This window comes from Oryza brachyantha, chromosome 2, assembly GCF_000231095.2.
Source record: "Oryza brachyantha chromosome 2, ObraRS2, whole genome shotgun sequence".
In the NCBI taxonomy this organism is placed as follows: Eukaryota; Viridiplantae; Streptophyta; class Magnoliopsida; order Poales; family Poaceae; genus Oryza; species Oryza brachyantha.
The window spans coordinates 3,985,712-4,005,795 of record NC_023164.2 but is presented as its reverse complement, the minus strand read 5'-3'; the positions used below and the strand labels follow the sequence as shown (position 1 = coordinate 4,005,795).

General features: G+C 39.9%; 3 protein-coding genes across 3 annotated transcripts; 2 read left to right on the top strand and 1 right to left on the bottom strand.

Moving 5' to 3' along the window:
- The first annotated feature begins 2,962 nt into the window (after positions 1 to 2,962).
- LOC102716099 (non-structural maintenance of chromosomes element 4 homolog A-like) lies at positions 2,963 to 6,739 on the top strand. The gene is made up of 7 exons (XM_015833577.2): positions 2,963 to 3,298; positions 3,412 to 3,492; positions 4,515 to 4,755; positions 4,851 to 4,947; positions 5,396 to 5,612; positions 5,715 to 5,806; positions 6,188 to 6,739. Exons 1-7 carry the CDS (start codon positions 3,169 to 3,171, stop codon positions 6,437 to 6,439), a joined length of 1,110 nt encoding a protein of 369 aa, XP_015689063.2. The 5' UTR covers positions 2,963 to 3,168; the 3' UTR covers positions 6,440 to 6,739.
- Positions 6,740 to 7,503: 764 nt separating this feature from the next.
- LOC102715824 (zinc finger CCCH domain-containing protein 14) lies at positions 7,504 to 10,202 on the bottom strand. Its single transcript, XM_040521230.1, has 3 exons — positions 9,970 to 10,202; positions 9,345 to 9,405; positions 7,504 to 8,416 (listed from the first exon to the last, which is right to left on the bottom strand). Exons 1-3 carry the CDS (start codon positions 10,052 to 10,054, stop codon positions 7,648 to 7,650), a joined length of 915 nt encoding a protein of 304 aa, XP_040377164.1. The 5' UTR covers positions 10,055 to 10,202; the 3' UTR covers positions 7,504 to 7,647.
- Positions 10,203 to 13,094: 2,892 nt separating this feature from the next.
- On the top strand, positions 13,095 to 19,399 carry LOC102718424 (citrate synthase 4, mitochondrial-like). Its single transcript, XM_006646929.3, has 19 exons — positions 13,095 to 13,150; positions 13,267 to 13,329; positions 13,466 to 13,507; positions 14,134 to 14,199; positions 14,302 to 14,367; positions 14,754 to 14,867; positions 15,066 to 15,129; positions 16,015 to 16,097; positions 16,344 to 16,393; positions 16,485 to 16,562; positions 16,661 to 16,789; positions 16,890 to 16,932; positions 17,815 to 17,901; positions 18,069 to 18,170; positions 18,484 to 18,591; positions 18,677 to 18,727; positions 18,809 to 18,882; positions 18,993 to 19,044; positions 19,128 to 19,399. Exons 1-19 carry the CDS (start codon positions 13,100 to 13,102, stop codon positions 19,221 to 19,223), a joined length of 1,419 nt encoding a protein of 472 aa, XP_006646992.3. The 5' UTR covers positions 13,095 to 13,099; the 3' UTR covers positions 19,224 to 19,399.
- Positions 19,400 to 20,084: the final 685 nt, after the last annotated feature.

Sequence of the window (20,084 nt, the reverse complement as noted above, 5' to 3'; positions counted from 1 at the left end):
GGGTATAAATCGATTCTAATCGTTAGATCTAACAGTGCACATCCTACTCAGCTGATTTTATACCTCGAGGTATCAATACTTTGAGATACAAAAGGAAGGATGGGAGTAAAACTCTAGATTCAATAGTGAGAAATGATTTGGTACCTCGAGGTACCGGTATCTCGAGTTACTTTTTATTGGACCGGAACAAATCTCCATTAGGACTATTAATTAGTCCAGTACAACTGTCTCTATTTTTTATTTATTTAATATTTCTTAATCCCATTTTTATAGATTTATACGCTTGTGGACATTTTTTCCCCAAGGCCCACCCGTCAGATCCAAACAGAGGATGATTTCCTTAGATCCGATCTATCCATGCACAAGGAGAGCCTCCGTTCTATCATGCACCGAATCAACATCATCGTTGCGTGCGTCTCCTCGTCCATCAATCCAACGCGCACGTTGCCGCCCACGCCAGCGAGCGTTGTACAATCCTTGATCTCTCTAGTGATCTAGTCGCCTTCGATCATGCCTGACCTCATCTTCCGATTATGCCTTGCCCTCGCCTATCTCATTGTGAGACGAGTTCATTGCCTTTACAAAGTCCTCGTTGTTGCCATCCGATCTTTATAGCCACGACTAACAATCTCTGTCCATGTGCGCTCACACCTGACGTAGTGTTAGAATGAAATATAAAGGGGTGTCACTCACTTGATTTTTAATATTTTGAATTAAGTTTAGATTGTTACGGGTGGCTGAACTTGGATTTAGATGTGTACATATATGGTGAAAATATATGAACTATAACTTGAAAAAATTCTATATTGGATGCCTAGGAACCACTCTCAAAACACTTAGCTCCACCCTGCACACCTCATGCTTCCTCTTCCGCAAGTCAACTTGATCCAATGTTGAAACCATTGATTTTAATACCACTTGTTATGATAGTTAGCCAGCATAGTAGAAGCACGACTAACCTCCCTAATCTTATTAGCCATTCTTCCACATAGACACGCCAGACGATGACACAATAATACGTGATATTTGATGACGAGGTTCAATTAATGCCTAATCCCCAAGCTCTAATTCATGAACCCCTCCCCAATTAACATAGCACCTAGCTACTGCAAATCCATATCCTTGTTGCCATCCTTCCCCTGAGTGTGCATGTCTATATTATAGTCATCGTGATTACATTGTGATGCTCCCTTCTATATTTAAAGGGTTGCGGGGTTACGGAGTCCAGCTCTAACCCACCCTGTACCACCTAATATGACAAGCCTAACTATAACATACTAGAACTAGGAAATTTGTATATGTAGAAACAATAGTATGGTTAAAAGATGTTGAGAATGTATGCATTTTCTTTTCAGCAGGTCTAACCTTATATCGTAGCTTCCATGCACATACATAATCGAGATTGGGGAACCAACCGAACTAGCCGATACTGAATCTGAAATTTTTGGCGATAAATTTGGTTAGCATTTCACTAACCGGGATTATTTCAGCTAATTCGATCATCATCCTAGATCAATTGAAATGACTGAACTAACCAAAATTAGGAAACACGCCACATAGACAAATATTGTAACCTTGGTGATTTAGAGCATAAGTTGGAAGTAAAAGCAAGTATGATTGATGCAATCTTGCTAGACTATTATACTACATATTATTTGTTATTATTATGTGCTTTTAATCTACTAGCTAAATAGTCGTGTTTTGCTACGGAGAAATATGAATTATACACATGTATTGTTTGGAACTTGTTTTTTAGAGATGAAAAAAGTAGAACCAATATATAGGTCTACTTTGAAACAATATAGTTAGTAGATGACAGATTCACTTTCACCACCATTACCTTCATTTAGAATAGTATAGATAAAACATGTCATAAAAGAGGGGAAATGACACAAAAAATGTATTGTAATTTGCTTGATTTCTTATCTCTTCAAACCGCCACATATTTCAGCCATGACTAAAGACCGAACCGAACTAAACAAAATCAAATTGTTCGATCTTGAGTTTTTCTCAAACAGTTTTAGGTAACCGACTTTTCTTACAAACCGAATAGACCAAACATCCCCGCTACTTGGGTTCACGAACATAAAAAATGTATTCAATATGTTCTATTTTTTAAGATATTTTGTCATTATCTAGATTGACATGTGTGCTAATAAATCTAGATATATACGAAATATTTATATTGATATATGAATAAATCTAGATAAAATTTAAAATTAGAAAGGCTTAAGTATTTACTCTCATATATAGTATTACTATTAGACGGTGCTTGGGACAAGGGGCTAAACTTTAGCCCCTTGTCCCATTAAATGTTTGGACACTTATTATAAATAATAAACATAGATTATTAATAAAACACATCCATAATTTTAGACTAATTCGCGAGACGAATCTATTGAGCCTAATTAATCCATGATTAGCCTAAATGATGCTACAATAAACATGTTCTAATTATGGATTAATTAGGCTTAAAAAATTCGTCTCGTGGATTAGCTCTTATTTATAAAATTAGTTTTTTCATTAGTCTATATTTAATACTTTAAATTAATGACCAAACATCCAATATAATATGGTGCTAACAAATTTAGCTCCATCTAAATAATGCCATGGTGAGATTGAACCAAGATTGGAAAGCCGCCGAATTCCCAGACCTTCGCCCAGTTCAAAACAGCGAGCGGGAATCAAATCCACGTCTTGTGAAATCCTCAAACCACAAAACACAAGAACAGGTGCACAAAACCCTCTCTTCCTCACCGACACGTGGGTCCCCGACTAGCTCACCGCGCCAACCCCAACGCCGAGGACTCGCTGACAGATGGGCCCCACGCAACACGAAAGGGAATCACCAGCACCGACATGACCACAAGACGCCCCACCCCTAGATACTGACAATCTGGGCCCACCCAACGAAAACCCCGAATCCCCCACGAGCCGCAGGCAGAGAGGGCTTCCGCTTCCGCGGGGAGAGGCTGCGTCGCGACACTCGCGGGCTTTCAAATCCGCGCCCTCTCTCCTCTTCCCTTCCCTTCCCCCGCAAAATTTCCCAAATTTTCCCACCCGCCGCGCGCCTCCCTCCCCCGATCGCCGCCGCGTCGCGGGCTCGTACAAGGCGAGCGCGGTGAGGGATTAGGGTTTGGGGTGCGCTCTAGCTCTAGGTCTGTCTCTATGATGGCGGCGGGGCAGGGCGGCGGTGGCGGCGGGGGGAGGAGGGGGAGTCAGCAGCAGCAGCAGCAGGGGGTAGCGGAGCGGCGGCTGCTCCGGTCGCGGTACCTCGCCGTCAAGAACCTCATCAGCGGTAGGGCTCTCTCTCTCTCTCTCTCTCTCTCTCTCTCTCCGCCTCGGCTCGGGGTTTTTTGGTGCGTGGGGTGTGATTTTGAGGCGTGTGTGCTCTGTGTTTGTCCGCCGCAGATGAGAAGGACGACATGGCGAGGGCGGGTTCCGACAAGTTCGCCGCCATCATCACGCAGGTGGAGTGCCTGCACGAGCTCGGTATGAATCGCCCCTCGCTCTCCGCATAATTGATTGGCTTTTCCCGAAGTTACGTTACGGTTTCAACTTTGAAGTCGCGTGATTTGCTTATGATTGACTTGGAGGTGTTACTGTTTCCAATTTACGTTGCATTCGAGTGGACAAATTAGATAAACAGTGTGATATTTGAACTGTGTTCTTACAGTACTGGCTGCTGGATTTGTTGCTGGAGCACCCCTGCAGGTTCAGAAAAAAAGTATATAGATACGCTGTTGATCTGCACCGTGTGTGCAATAATCCCGACAGGATACAAAACACTGGTTGATTAATTCAGGGAATTTTGATAGCATTTCGTCGATTAAAAGATGGTTTTACTTGAAAATTTCATAGAGCATGTTCCCCTTTCTTGTGCACAAATTTTTCCAAGAACTAAATATGCCTAGCGGACGAGACAGGGTCATAGGGGTAAAGAATCTTCATTGTTGATGTCATGTTTTACTTCAAATTGCTAGGCAACATCAGAATGCAGCAGTAGCAGAAAACTATTGAGCAAAATCTATACATTCATGTTGATTTTTTTGTAGATTTTTAATACCTCTTATGAGTTAGAATATCCAAGTTAACTACATCAGCATTCTGCCTTTCATTAATACGTAGAGACTTTTCTAAATCATTATTCACTTCTATATTAAAGTTGGATATGGCAATATGTATCATGCTGGGACAAAGGAATTTTAATTGCGTTGGTTGTTTTTCCGTGATTGCGTTGGTTGTTCTTCCATGCAAACTTGGATATAATTGCTCCCTTTTTTTCGTTCTGCAAGATCAATACTTTGTGGTTTGTCTGCATGATTGCATATCTTGGCAAAAGTTGGTGTCTATTGCCATGTTAATATTACAAGTTTAGAACTAATTTTGGGATGCCAAAACAAGTACTTACTAGAAAGCATATGGCCACTGCTTCTGTTGTATTTTTCTGGTTTGGATCCAAGCATAGATGCTATATGAAGAACACAGCTTGATGGCATCCTTGTACACTGCAGTGCAGAGACCTAGGGAGCAAATAGCTGATGCAGAAGCTCTGCTGGACATTGCCAACACTTTGGTAACATCTGTGAGGTCTCAGTCAAGTGAAGGAATCACTCCCTCCGATTTCGTAACAGCGATGCTGAAGAAATTTGGGCAATCAGGTGGCCTTGATTCTGAGGCTACCTCATTGCGCTGGGGCGATGTTGGGCTTTCTGTGTCCCATGTCTTCAGGGCTGCACCTGGATGCTGCACTATGTAATGAAGCTCCTCTATCTTTATATGTATGCATCATTTCATGTTTTCTTTCTGCCTAGCAAGACTTAAACCATATGCAATCTTAATCTTTGCAGGCTTGGACCCATGAATACAGAAGTAAAGCAGCGGAAGGCTGCAGTTGTCAATAGAAAACGAACTGCAAGGCCAACTGAAAATATTTGTCCTGAACAGGTAGCCGACTAGCCATATGCTTTTGTGTTTTATAGAGGATATGGTAGACTAATGAAACCATGATGGCCATCTTCATTTCTTTCATCATGGTATTCATTTCCCCCTCCAAATTTAACATACTTCAAGTCTTGAGGCATATAGCAGGTCTGGTGCTATTATTCATGCCATGACTGGAAGCTTAACATTACCTATCTTTGGATTCCATCTTATAATCGTGTTGCTTAAATGTTCAAAACTATAGAACCTTTTTTTTTTAAAGAAAACATCTGGGACAGTACTATTTATATTCCTTTTCCAATGTCGAGTTTCTTTTCTGGGCCGCCGGGTGCCTGGCTTACACTTGTCCTCTTTTTCATGGCCATATGTTTTGTTAATATCTGTATGCATTCTACACTGTTTCATTGCTTGCCCTGAACAGTGGGTTGATTTGATGCTACTTTATATGCAGCTTGCTGATTCTTCGGAGGGAGTAAAGACAGACACTGATAGGAACGTGTCTGTTATATTTGACATACTGAGGAGGAATAAAAGGGCAAGGCTGGAAAACCTTGTTTTGAATAGACGTTCTTTCGCGCAAACTGTTGAGAATGTTTTTGCCTTGTCCTTCCTAGTGAAAGATGGCAGGGTGGCAATAAATATAGATGACAACGGGCATCATATAGTTTGTAAGAACCTTTTCTGTTGGCCTCATTTGTTTTCTTAAATGATATGGCAAGATGCTGCTACTTTAGTGATGTATCTAACATAATCCTACTGGTCCTGTGCAGGTCCTAGGAATGCACCTGCTGCTAGTGCAATATCCTCAGGAGAAGTCTCGTACAGCCATTTTGTTTTCAGATTTGATTTCAAAGACTGGAAGGTATTGTTAGTACTTTTTGTTGATAAATCCTCAGATATTTGACTTTGATAAAACCAACTTCAAGGCTGGGTGTGAGTTCATTCTGTAGAACTGTACAAAATTCAGGTTAAAAAAACTGTTATATAGAATTATCCTTAAGTTCTGCCAACCCATTTAGGGATGCTGGTTTTGTCGAAGAGTAAATGCCCTTTATCTTCATTCATTTGATATTAAGCCATATGCTATCACACACATTAGGCCTCGGTTAGGACTTAGGAAGAAAATCCTTGTGCTGATTTTTGTTTTGGCCAGTTCTTCGATAAAATGACCACTTTTTCTCACGCTTATCTCTTCACTGGCAATTCAAATCACCAACTAATCTCCTTTCCCATCCTTTTCCAGCTTATGCAAGAAGTAGTCGCGCACGGGGAAGAACTGATGCCACATCGGACCCCCGAGTACATCCCCTGCACGGCCGAAGACGATGACCAGCCAGATCCGGAGCTATGCGCGCAGAAAACACCCATCAGGAAGCTCACCCGGAACCGAGGGCTGGTGATGCAGCAGGACCAGATGGTGGTCGCAGAGACACCCGAGGAGAAGCAGCCAACTTCCAAGCGGAGGCGCCTCTTCAGAGACCAGCAGCAGCAGTGAGAATCTGCCTCCTTGGGTCCGGGTGATAGTGTAGCGTCTACCTTACCTGCTCTCGTGTTGTATGTAGAGTGAGAGATCCATAAGTTATAGCCCTGCTCCACTGTGTTTTTGCCCTGGTATCTGTACAACAGTCGGGCGCCATAGCTCATCTCGTGTAACAGCTTTAGATGTAACTATTGTGTTTAACTCCTTTTAGATCAGGTAACTTAAAAAATTTTTTCTTTCCAACGAGGAGCACCAGCGGGCAGCTGTTGCTGCAATGAGGAGTTGGCTAAAATAACCGAGACTAGAACTGAAATGACTGAAACTGAAATTTTTGGTTAGAAATTATGTTAGCATTTTTATTAACTAAAATTAATTCTGTTGATTTGGTCATCATTGTTGATTAATTGAAACAACCAAATTAGAAAAAAAGCGCCATATAAATATTTTAATATTGGTGATTTAGATACGTAATTACTTCCTCCATGATTAAATATATGACGGTTAGTTTAAAATTGAATTTTGAACTAACCAACGTCATATATAGAAAATGGGAGGGAGTATTTGTTATTATCATGTGTTATGTAATTTGCAAAATATGTCATCCAAGAGGGAAAATGTCACAAAAACTTTATTGTAATTTGCTTGTTTTTTTAATCTTCTAACGCCATTCAATCTTGGACTGGATGTCCATTCCTAGCTGCAATCCTTCTAAAGTGTTTGGACGGCCAAATCAGGTTTTCAATACCACAGCAAACCTTTAAAAGCTATATAAAATTTATCATAAATTCAGATAAATTTTTAATTTTGCTTGAATATACTACAGTTACCGTAGTAGTACTATTATCATAACCCTGACCGTAACCGTGGTTAGCGCAATGCAATAACTGGTAGTTTGGGAACCCTAAGCTAGATACATCAAGTAAATCATGACCCATTATTCTGTGGACTACAACTTAAATAAACTGTTACCGACATGAAGCAGCAAAAACAGTCATAGTACCACCTTAACCATGTCGAAAGCATCAGCAGTAACAGTAGCATTAATATCGTCGTAGAAAGGACAACAGAATCATGTCATCAGGCGGAAGAGGAACGGCGCAAAAATGCAATGCAATATAGAGTCCAGGAGGTAAAACAGACAGCATAAGCCTAAACAGTCAGAAATTCAACATCAGCCCTCAAAGTTGAGTTACAATGACTAATCGCTACAAACCACATGGATCTCAAGCAGCAGCCGATTTGCGAAGCTCATTTTCACCATGGGCAAAATGACACCTGTCACCAAAAGTGCACGATCCTTTGGTGAAGTTCTCGCATAGCTTGGTCTTGAAGTTGCTTCCTGGGCCTCCACCGCGGTGAGATCCTCCAGTAGGTTTCTTGCCTTGCGGAGGGGCACCGCCACCAATACTGACAATCAGCTCCCTCACCATTGCACTAGCGTTCTTGATCTGATCAAATGTGCCCTCAAGCTCAATGTTTTTCAAGTTGGCGTCTGACTCATGATCACGGATAGCCAGCTTGGCCCCAGTGACTCTGGATATCTGCTTTGTGTTAACCCCACCCCTCCCAATTATGCCACCTGCAAGGGATGCATCAACACTAATCTTGGCTGTGGCAGAAGCGCCAAAGCTTGCTGGAGTGGACATGCCAGGGTTAGGCATTGGCGGAAGTGCAAAGTGACCAGTGGGCCTTGGTCCCATTGAGGGTGGCATTGAGCTGTCCAACATAGGCTTGCCGAGCTCCCTCTCACCATGCGCAAAGTGGCACTTGTCCCCCCATTTGCATCCCTCTGCAGTGTTATACTTGTTGCACAGGCGAGTCTTAACAGTGGGTGTAGGCAGCCCATCCGGAACAGCAGTTCCCATTGGCATTCTTCCTGGAGGAGGCGCAAGAGCTGGGCCACCAAGATTGGTCATCTTTGCAACAGCTTGGTAGCCACCAGGGAAGTGATGGAGGAAGTGGCAACCCTCACCAAAGGGACAACCAGAAGTACTGCACAATAAGAATATCATGACTGTAAGTAACATACGTTGCAAATAATGTCCTAGTTGCAGATATGCACAAAAAGATTTCTGTAAATACAGCTAATGTTGACATGGAGATTGTAACACGTTAATGCTAAAAAATCAACATCCCATGAACAATGATTATAAATCATTATAACAGCTAAAGAACAAACGTATTCAATGACAAACTATACCAAACTTAAGATGCAATATGGACTGGGCAAAATTTCCAGAGCCACCACCACATTTAAAAATAACATGATGATAGTAAACTACTTGTTGAGTTTAACAATGCTTGCTAATAAGTGATATGGACCGCAGGCACAAATTTTGTACTGCATCATAACATCATAAGCTTATGGTGCTTGACAGAAGGTTTCAGAAGCATTTATTGATGGAAGTATAAATCCAGACCATACAGTGGTAAAAAAATGTCCCTGCACAAAGAATGTTAGAATAAATATTATACGGTATGACGAATGTGGGTGGCAGAAAACGTAGAGTTCAATTGCAGTTCCCAAGTCATGTATTCGATCTTGACAGAATTTCAAAATGTGGAGTTCAATTGCAGTTCCCAAGTCATGTATTCAATCTTCTTTTCTCAATTTGAGCAGATGAGGCTGCATCATGATATTACTGACAGATTGTTCATCTGAAAAGAAGTTACTTATCCTTATACTGTTGTTGCATCTTTCACGGATTCAAAGTGATTTCGCACAACTGTGCGTATTCCAATTTTACTCCAGTGAGTGTTTCTTAAGCTTGGATTAGCGAGAACCTGTATCACAATCTTACTTGATTCATTTGTTAGAAACAAGACATTCTTTTAAAAAACAGAAGTAAAATTTTAATGAAATAACAACCATGCATAATAAATGTTACCAGGTGGAGTTCATTTTAAGTTGGATTATAACCTGAAAAATTTGGTGCATGGCTTCGATTTGCTTCCTACACCGGTTTGAAATGACTCCGATTCTGTTACATCAAATTAATTATGCGTTCCAAGTTAATAGTTGTTGATTTGCTAATCCTGGTACACAACAGAACATTAATACTCCTTTAACTACTGTGATATTACTACTGTAAAATAGTGCATTAATTAAAGTAGCTACACTCTTTATCAACAACCCACAACTTCCCTCCAAGTTTTAAAACTAGTCACTCATCAATTCAAACAACTGCAGCAAAGCGCCTTGAAATGGAGAAACACGGAGCAACGAGTACAGCAGATCTGACAAGTAGACTAACCAAAACTCAGACAAACTTAGCGAATCTTGGAATATATTAGCTAATTAATACACACAACTACTCGCCTTTTGCCATTTTACCAAACAAATTTACCAAACAAGAAGCACAGATCCGAGGGGACCCGCCTCTTGGTCTCTTCCAAGCCTAAAACCCTAGCAGCACAATCAGCAACCGACACCTCAAAACCGCGAGCCTAAGCATCGAGCACAGCGAACGATTCCACCCGGACAAAGGAGCCAAATCTCGCCGAGCGATTTTGAGACGGGAGCAGCAAAAGCCTCTGCAACTCACCTCGCGCGCGCTTCCCGCCGCCGGCGGCGGCAGAGGCGCCGTTCGCGCCGTCCGGCTTTCCCCTCTTGCGGCCGCCGCCTTCCATGGCCCGGGTCGGGTCGGGTCGGCTCGCCCCGGCCCCGCTCTCGCGCTCGCGGTCGCGCCGCCGGAGCTCGGCTAGGGTTTGCGGGGGTGGTGGAGAGGGTGAGATGCGCGGGGGAGGTGGAGTCGTGTGGTGGCGGTGGATAGAGAGAGAGGCCGGTGTGGGCCGAGGCTGAGGTGGGCGGGCTTGCCCTACTTGTTCGAAATACGCGAGGATGCGTGCGGGATTTAACTATTTGCCGCTCTAGCAGCCACGAACTCTTCGAATATCATTTTTAGATTTGATGTCATTAAAGAGAAAAGATTGTTTAATATTTTGTTACTTTCGTCTACATGTCATGACACATCACAAAGCTAACTTGAACACGATACTTGAAAAGTCTATTTTACACATGGTTCCACCATTACCCTTCTTCTCCGATTCATGTCCTTCACTATCTTTTTTTTCTTCAGCATGGAGGCAAAGATGTTGGATGCACCACCCTACTCCTTCTCGAAGCTTATCGTTGGCGCCACCGCCAAACACCATTAATAATCGTGCAAAATCAATACTAGCAGCATGCATAACCATGAAACGCAAGAAGAGAAAGGGAGAGGAGAGGCATGGACGAAGACAAGGGATGAACCCGGTGGTACCGGGACCACCCAAAAATTCCTAACACAAGTGCATATATAAAATAAATATAAAAGAAAATATTATTTATTTATATATGTAAAATAATTTTCTGATCAATTTTATATTACAATTATATAATTCTATGTTATATTTGTGACCATTAAAAATTATATAAGTTGAATATCCGGAATAAAAATCCTGGATCCGCCACTACGGAGAGAGAGGGAGATCAAACAGCATACGGATATGTGACTATGGGCAAAATGGACTTTTTAGACATGGTGTCTACGTTGGCACTGTGATGTGACATGCCAGGTAGGCAAAAAGTGACAAAATATTAAATAATCTCCTCTAGGTGGCAAAAATATAAGATCAAATATAAGAATGATATTTCAAGAGTTACCACTTTTAATAGTGGCAAATAGTTAAATTCGCCAGATATGTCGTTGGTGATTCGCTCTTCTTCTTGTGGAGCAAGCCTGCATTGCAAATTTTCGGTGGGCCATCCAAAATGCAGTAAATTTTTTCTCAATATGTTTCGACGTCTTCACGCGCTGAAAATTAAAATTATTTTACAAGTTAATTGTTGACCAATGACGTGGTTATTCCGTCACGAGCCTTCTTCCTCCTCGAAGAGGCACCAACCACGCGATAATATATTAATTCTAGCCGTATCTAAGGTGTTGCATCAAATTTTTTGACACTTAAATAAAGCATTAAAAATAGATGAACCAAAAAACTAATTGCACAGTTATGAAAGAAATCTTGAGACGAATCTTTTGAGCCTAATTAGTCCATGATTAGCCATAAGTGCTACAGTAACCAACATGTGCTAATGACGGATTAATTAGGCTCAAAAGATTCGTCTCGCGGTTTCTAGACTAGCCGAGAAATTCGTTTTTTCATTCGTGTCTGAAAACCCCTTCTGACATCCAATCAAATATTTGATGTGACACTTCTTCCAAAAATTTTCTCAATCTAAACACCACCTAATTTATCTTCCTGTGTTGTAATGAGGTGTCAACCACCCCATTGTAAATGCAAATATGAATCCGTTTTGATAAGTCAATTGGACCAAAGTTATTGTTGACCAGTTTGTTGGAGCATGACCGTAGGGACACTATCGATTGATGGAAACATTATATTAATGCTAAAATATTTTATGGTTAATTCTATGTTTACATTCTCGTCAACCTAAACGCCAATGCTGAATAAGAAAATACAATGATAAACATTAATATAAGTTAAGATTTAGAATTCAAAATTGAGAACGTCATATATATTTTAGGAATTTAGGGCAAAAGATATATGACCTATCCCTGGTTTGAACAAAATTTTAAGACATTACACCGTCGATTTTTTACATGATGACCATTCATCTTATTCGAGAATTCGTTTAAATATAAAAATATAAATTATGAATAAAACACATTTAAAAATAAAATAAATTAAAATTATTAATAATTACTCACTTTATTTCATGGTTTAATATGTAAAATTCATTCTAGATCAATATATATGTATTATATAGGTATATTTGTTTAATTTTATTAGTATTCATTTAAATACACTTAAAAACCCAACCTATTAATGATATAAAACAAATATAATACTCTACCCAAGAGTTTTAAATAAGATAAAATATATGTGTATATATATATATATATATATATATATATATATATATATATATATATATATATATATATATATATATATATGTAAGTCAATAGTCTCGTCCATTAAAAAGACGAAAACGAAAGGAGTTCCACACGAACTTTTTAAATAACTTTTATAGGGGCTAAATGTGAGAAAGTGCGAGAAAGAATGGGCGATTTGTTTATTCATATAAATAGCAGGAGAGAAGGAAGAGCCAACCAGCTCCAGATTTCGCGTCCAAGCCGTCGTCCCCTTCATCCTCCTCCTCTCCGGGAGCTCCTCGACCGGTCGCTCTCCTCCGATTCGGCGCCGCCTCCCACGCGTAAGAGGGTCTCCTCCTCCTCCTCCTCGATCGCTCTGCGCTTCGCTCCCCTCGCGTCCCCCCTAGGGAGTTTGTTCGGTTTCTCTCGGTCTCGATCCTGTTCACCGCGCGCTGAGATAGGTAGGCCGTGGGACGTAGGATTCCCCGGCGGGATGGTGTGTGTCGATGGATGGGTTGATGGATTAGGTGGAATTCGGGGGTGGTTTCTATATGATTTTTTGGGGGATTTTGTGTGGGGATTATGAATTGTGGATCCGTTTGAGCCATTTTTTTTTGGGGGGGTTTGGTTTAGGGAGGAGTTTGTTTGCGGATCAGTGCGGCGATCTGTTCGTTTGCGCATGCTTGTTGGTGGTGTTTGATTTTTTTTTGGTGGGCGGATTTATATTGATTTTCTGATGTCTGATGAAATCGTTTGTCTGTGCAGGGGTGTCCGGTAGCCGCGCGCTCCGGCCATGGCGTTCTTCCGCGGCCTGACCGCTGTGTCGAGGCTTCGATCTCGCGTAGTGAGTGATCCATTTTCCATGTCGCATGTTTTTTGGCGGTGCCCCTGTATGTTTGGTGTAGCGTTATGCGTCGCATTTGTGTGTGGGCGCTGAAATTTCGTTGCTCGTGTTGGCAGGCGCAGGAGGCAACCACGCTTGGTGGTGTGAGATGGCTGCAGATGCAGAGCGCATCTGATCTTGTAAGACATTGTTTGCTCGTTCCGTAAACGCGTGCTTGAAACTGCTAGTTAGTATGTACCATGTTTGGCTAGGCTTGAAATGTTGGAAATGTGCTCTGAAAAAAGATGTATGATTGTGTTTCTGAATATTATGCAGGATCTTAAGTCCCAGCTGCAGGAATTGATTCCCGAGCAACAGGTTTGTACCTCACTATCACATCAAATAATTCTTACAAAGTTGAAAAGTATCTGGCATCCAATTCCTTATCTTTCCTTTTCTCTTTAGCCTACAGTGCTGGCATCTTCTTGCTTCATGCAATACTTTGTGATGGCATGCTTATATCCAATTCCCAAATGTTCTGGATTACCTCTTTCTTGTAAATTATCTGCTGCAGTTTGGAAGCAAATGTTACATGGACATTGAATTGGATGCATTGTTCCAACACCTTAAGAAATATCCCATCACAAAATGTGTATATTTTGAGCAGCCACTGTTTGTGTTATCTGCGCTATTGAAAATGCATTACAAGATTGACCTACTGGGTTATTGTTTCGTTCACAAGTTTAGTTTTGTGCCAAATAGTAATGAGTAATCACAACATTTAGAATCTGTATTGGAGAAGAGCCTACTTGCAACTAGTTCTGTGCTCTAATCACCTGTTGTCGTGGTTGATATAGAGTAACTTCACCAGTTCACTGTCTACCTAAAATCCATATTGAGCCTCTATGTTGTGCTTTGCCTCAACTCTTAACGATCCAAGAGTGCTGATTTCCTGTCAAATAAGAGGATAGAAAAGCTCAACTCACTTTACCATTCTGTTACAGGATCGCTTAAAGAAACTTAAATCAGAGCATGGAAAGGTCCAGCTTGGAAACATAACTGTTGATATGGTATGTTATTGGTATTGATTATTTATTGATAACTCTATTTCTATTGCTTTCCAAGGGTGTCGTTAATTGATTGGGCTAAAGTCTTGAATGGTGTTTCTCCAGGTCCTTGGTGGGATGAGAGGGATGACTGGGATGCTTTGGGAAACATCATTGCTTGACCCGGAGGAGGTATCCTTGTGCACTATATATGGTGCTGTGGTAGCATAATATAAACCAAATTTGCATATTTCCATGATCTCCAAGCAAGTTTCTTTACTAGCAGTTGAGCATGATCTGTTTAGTACACAGTAACAATGATTTAATGATTGCTCATATTTGTCAATCTGAATCAAGTTCCAGAATCATCTGTAGCACATTGATTTATAAGAGGTGCATGGACTAAATAGTCTAAAAATCTGAAGTCATTATATAGGAATGTGCTTCATTACAAGAGTATGGCAGCTTTGCTGCAGACTTTATGATAGAGTTGTAACAAATTTGACTTTGTGAAATTTAAATATGCATCACTCTATGTCTTGCTGTTGGATGTAAATCTGTACATCTTTTCTGTCCAGGGTATTCGTTTTAGGGGTCTCTCTATTCCGGAGTGTCAGAAAGTGTTGCCAACAGCAGTTAAAGATGGGGAACCTTTGCCTGAGGGTCTCCTTTGGCTTCTTTTGACCGGAAAGGTTTGGCTTTTGCCTTTCTTATATAACCTTCTTGCAGTTCTTTGATGCTCTGCCACTAAAGTTCCTTACGAAACATGACTTGTTGATTCAGTAGGAGTTTCTTGTTTACCTGTTTTTCTTGCAATTTCGATTTTCCTGTTCTTATTTTTGTCACCATTTAGCTGTTAGTGTGGACTGATTGTTTTTTGTTTGTTTCAGGTGCCAACCAAAGAGCAAGTCGATGCTCTATCAAAAGAATTGGCTACCCGTTCAAGCATTCCAGGTCTGCCATTGTCTCTGCTAGTTTATTGCATTTTTTGCTTGCTCAATTAGTAAAAAAAAAACTTAGATGAGTTCCACATCATTATCTTATTTTCCATTTCTTATCAGTTCAAATAATCACAGATAAATACAGAGATTATGGAATTTTTCTTTATAGGAAGTTTTATTCTGCAAGTATACACATAAATATGCCAAGTTTCTTGTAGATTATGTTCCCTTCGGTAGCTCTTTGGCTGGTTAGTTTGAAAGCAATTGAAGCAACTTCGTTCTGAATTTATGATAGTAATCTGTTAGTTTGAAGGCTAACAGCCTCATCTTTTGGTTTGTATTAAGCATTTGTGGAATGATTTATTGACGATTAAAAAAAATTAGTGGGTAAAACTTTTATATATGTGTTCTTAGCGATCTAAAAGCGAGGCCTAAAAAATGAACTACGATGAAAAAGCCTCAAAATTATTTCATATTTATGTTTTAAAATTTAATTTTTGGCTTATAAGCATAAGCATAAACGAAAGATGAGACTGTAACATTTTCAGTTGCCTGAAAAACATGTATATTTGTTAACTTAAGCTTATTTTCTTAAGTGCAATTGAAATATGAAAGGCAACTGTACAAAATGTTTTTGGCCCAGCCATTTATGTTCTCTGTTGGGACTGCTTATGTCCTCTGCAGATAGAGTAACTTCAATTTTCTTAATCCTGCCTTTGATAATGATATAGCTTATTTAAGTGTTCATTGGTTCTTTGATAAGTTGACTTGAGTTTGCTGCATATTCAATCTTTAGAAAATGTGGTAGGGAGTATTGCATACAAATTTGAACTTTTATAAACAGAGTATGTTAACGCCTACTGGGCTCTCATTCAATTGACATATGATATGGATGCAGTTCATGTGTATAAGGCAATTGATGCTCTCCCTGTAACTGCTCATCCTATGACACAGTTTACCACAGGAGTGATGGCACTTCAGGTAAACACTTATTTTTTTCTTGTTCCTTAATTTGTAGCGTATCACTCATCTGAAATCAAAATATATTCTGTTGCCACTTATTTGAAGATATATTTAATTTGGGAGAAATTCATTTGGAGGTGTATTGCAAAAGAAATTAACAAAAAACAATTAATAAAATACTTGTATTTCTCTGCTGTTTGTAATTATTTCTAGGGCCTCCACAGTTTGTTAATTTAGCTGTTCTATTTTAACTCTTATTTTCAGGTTGAGAGTGAGTTTCAAAAAGCTTATGACAAAGGAATGCCAAAATCAAAGTATGCCTGGGATCTATACTGCCTCCAAAATTGCATAAATTGTTCTATGGATTTTTCCATGTCATTTACTACTCTCTTGCTATTTTGATAGGTTCTGGGAACCTACCTATGAAGATTGCTTAAATTTGATAGCTCGCCTTCCACCAGTGGCTTCATATGTTTACCGGAGGTAGCTTTTACCAATACATTCACCATCTTTACTTTTCAGGCATTCTGTAAAACTTTTAAACTGCTATAGTAACAATCCTATTTTATGCTCCTCTGCAGGATCTTCAAGGATGGAAAAACTATAGCGGCTGATAATACACTGGATTATGCAGCAAACTTTTCACACATGCTTGGTTTTGATGACCCCAAAATGCTCGAGTTGATGCGACTATATGTAACAATCCACACGTAATTTATTCCATCCCTGTTTCAATTTCTAAATTTATTTCTAAAAATACTTGGTTTGGTTTATTTCTTTTCCCTCATATGTCCACCTGATTTCTTCCAGTGATCATGAAGGTGGAAATGTCAGTGCTCATACTGGACATCTGGTAATAATTGCTGCCCTGGTTTTCCTGTTGATTTTTGTTAGTTTTGATACCATTGTTCAAAACCTGCCAATGGATAACTGCTGGCTGCTCTATCATACTTGTGCCCTTTTTATATATTACAGATTTGGCATGCACTATTGCGCATTGGCTACCACTTCAATCCTTTGATTTGCCTCCCTGTGATTACTATGCATCTTAGATATATTAGTGTGCACTGATAAACCAAACTTGCAATTAATCTTGACGGAATATGAACTAGGAACAGTCTTAAGAGCAACCTTTTGCACTGAATTCTTCATTGGTTAACCCTTAAGGATCTTCTGATACTCATTGAGTCATTAGTCCTTCAAAATGCATTGTATTTTGTACACTTTATTGTCTAATAGCATCAAAACTATGATATTGAGACTGGCTATCTATTTCTGCTGGATGAACTACTGTAGTCTAGAAAAATTCTGGTGTATCAGTATGGCCTTCTTGCGTAGCATTGGGAAAAGTTAATACAATTGGTTGTATGGTGATTCTGAGAGCTGAATCTCTATCTTCAAGTTAGAAGTGGTTATGGTGATGGCAGTGTTCACGTAGGCGCTAGATGGACGATAACCCCACAGTCTAGGGTCTAGCCAGTCTGAGATCTGAATCTCTTATCTTCAAGTTATAAGTGGTTATGGTGATGCCGTGATGGTATAAGTTAGTTTCATGATTTGCCATGGAAAACCTTGCAATCTGTTAGCTTTAGGATTTTTGCATTATTGTACAGAGGTCATTTCAAGCCCTTGTGTTATCACTTATGATCTAGGTGTACTACCTTTTCTGTTGTTGTCCATTGCTATCTATCTGATGACTCATATATGACATCATGCACTCACGATACAATTACAGGTTGGAAGTGCTCTGTCGGATCCTTATCTTTCTTTTGCAGCTGCACTGAATGGTTTAGCTGGACCATTGCACGGCTTGGCTAATCAGGTATGCTCAATTTGCTGCACTGGATCTTGTCTCCCACATCCTGCTAAACAAGGAATCGCTGCACAATTTACTCAAACATATGTTGCAGATCATCTCTGAAAGGACCATATGCCCTTTCATTTTTAAATCTATGTTTTAATGTGTGAACTGACCATCATGCAATGCAGGAAGTGTTGTTGTGGATCAAATCTGTAATAGGTGAGACTGGTAGTGATGTTACAATTGACCAACTCAAAGAGTATGTGTGGAAGACACTAAAAAGTGGAAAGGTAGCTTATCTCAGTGTTATATCTATTTGATGAGGAAGTTCATATGATTGTGTTATAACTTAAAATTTACTTTCATGGAAGTTTGGAATGAAAACTCAACTTTCTGAGTTCATTGCTAAGCAGTGTATCTAAGTTGATTATGTTATATTGGATCCATTTTCTTAGATCATGTTATATTGGATGTGTTTTCTTTAGCTGGTGGACGTGAGCTATAGGCCTATACCTTTAATGATCTGTATATACTTTTACTCTTTTTAGAACTTGAATAAAAAAAAAATCAAAATTACTAATGTCAGAATACATTCCATTGTAGGTTGTTCCTGGCTTTGGTCATGGAGTGCTACGCAAGACCGATCCACGATATACATGTCAGAGGGAGTTTGCTCTGAAGTATTTGCCTGAGGATCCACTTTTCCAACTGGTTAGTCTAAAATGTCTATCCAAATACATGGCTCCCTTCGTTTCAACTAACTCGATGGGATTAATATCCATCTATCCTGTTTCAGGTCTCCAAGTTGTATGATGTTGTGCCTCCGATCCTCACTGAGCTTGGCAAGGTAATGCTACTAAATTGATAATTACTGCTACTCTACTTCCATCTATTGGTCAAGAAGTAAAAGTATCGCCCTTATTTTCAGGTCAAAAACCCATGGCCTAATGTTGATGCTCACAGCGGAGTTCTACTGAACCACTTTGGATTATCTGAAGCTCGGTATGTTTATCTGTTATGGTCAAATCATTTAGCAATTAATTCAATCTCGGATTTATGGTGTGATGGAAATCCACTTCAGAACGAGTACTTAAGCACATCCAATGTCGCAGGTATTACACTGTCCTTTTCGGCGTTTCAAGGAGCATTGGGATAGGATCTCAGGTACATTTTTTCCTTCCCAACGTCTTACCTCTTTATTCGGATCTTGTATGAACCAGTGCTGACACATTATATATGTGACACAGCTCATTTGGGACCGTGCTCTTGGCCTGCCGCTCGAAAGACCGAAGAGTGTCACCATGGAGTGGCTGGAAAACTACTGCAAGAAGGCTGCTGCTTGAAGCTGCACACGCCTACACGGCTGTTTTTTTTTTTTTTTTTTTGTTTTTACTCTTTGGGCATCCTTGATGCCAATAACAGAGCATAAACTCGAAACACCTAGCCACATTTTACTCTTTTTGCCCCCTGGGCCAATAACAAGAGGAAGATGCTCTCCGCTGGTAGGATTTTGTAACCATCGTCGATCGGAATGCTCAACGATCAGCCATTGGGCCACATGTGATTAGTTCGAGTTGCTTAGATCTTTATTCTTTCATGAATCAATTTTCGCAATCAATTTTAGCTTCGAGCCTTCAAGTTTGCTCGAGTTAATATACTCCCATCTATCATGTCTCTCCCATCTATCGTGTCTTTGTCTAGATCTATTCATAAATTAATGTGTGTGTATTTATTGGCATATTGATATTCATATAAATCTAGACCACAGAAAATCTTATAATATGAAGCGGAAGCACAATTTTTCATGCTTTAAGAAAGTTATTGTTAAATTCCTAAAAGAAGTGTTGATGCCCCGTTTTGGAAGATATTTAAACATGTCACTCTTGGATGTAAAAAGTTTGACAGGTGGGCTTATGGACATACGGAGTGGTAAATCTATAAACACTTCACTATAGCATTGACATAATTGAAAGCCCCTTTTGGACCATTTGGGGTACATGTTATCCTGTTTCATATGCGGCATTCTGAAGTTCCGATGAACATATGATATGCGTTGTGTCAGACAAGATGCATTATGAGCGTTGGAGCATATCCAGTGCTGACGCTACGTAACTTCCCATGGAAATCTAGAGACTATCTGACGTGAAACTAGAAACAATGCCGACGCTACGTAACTTCTCATGCAAATCTAGAGACAATATCTG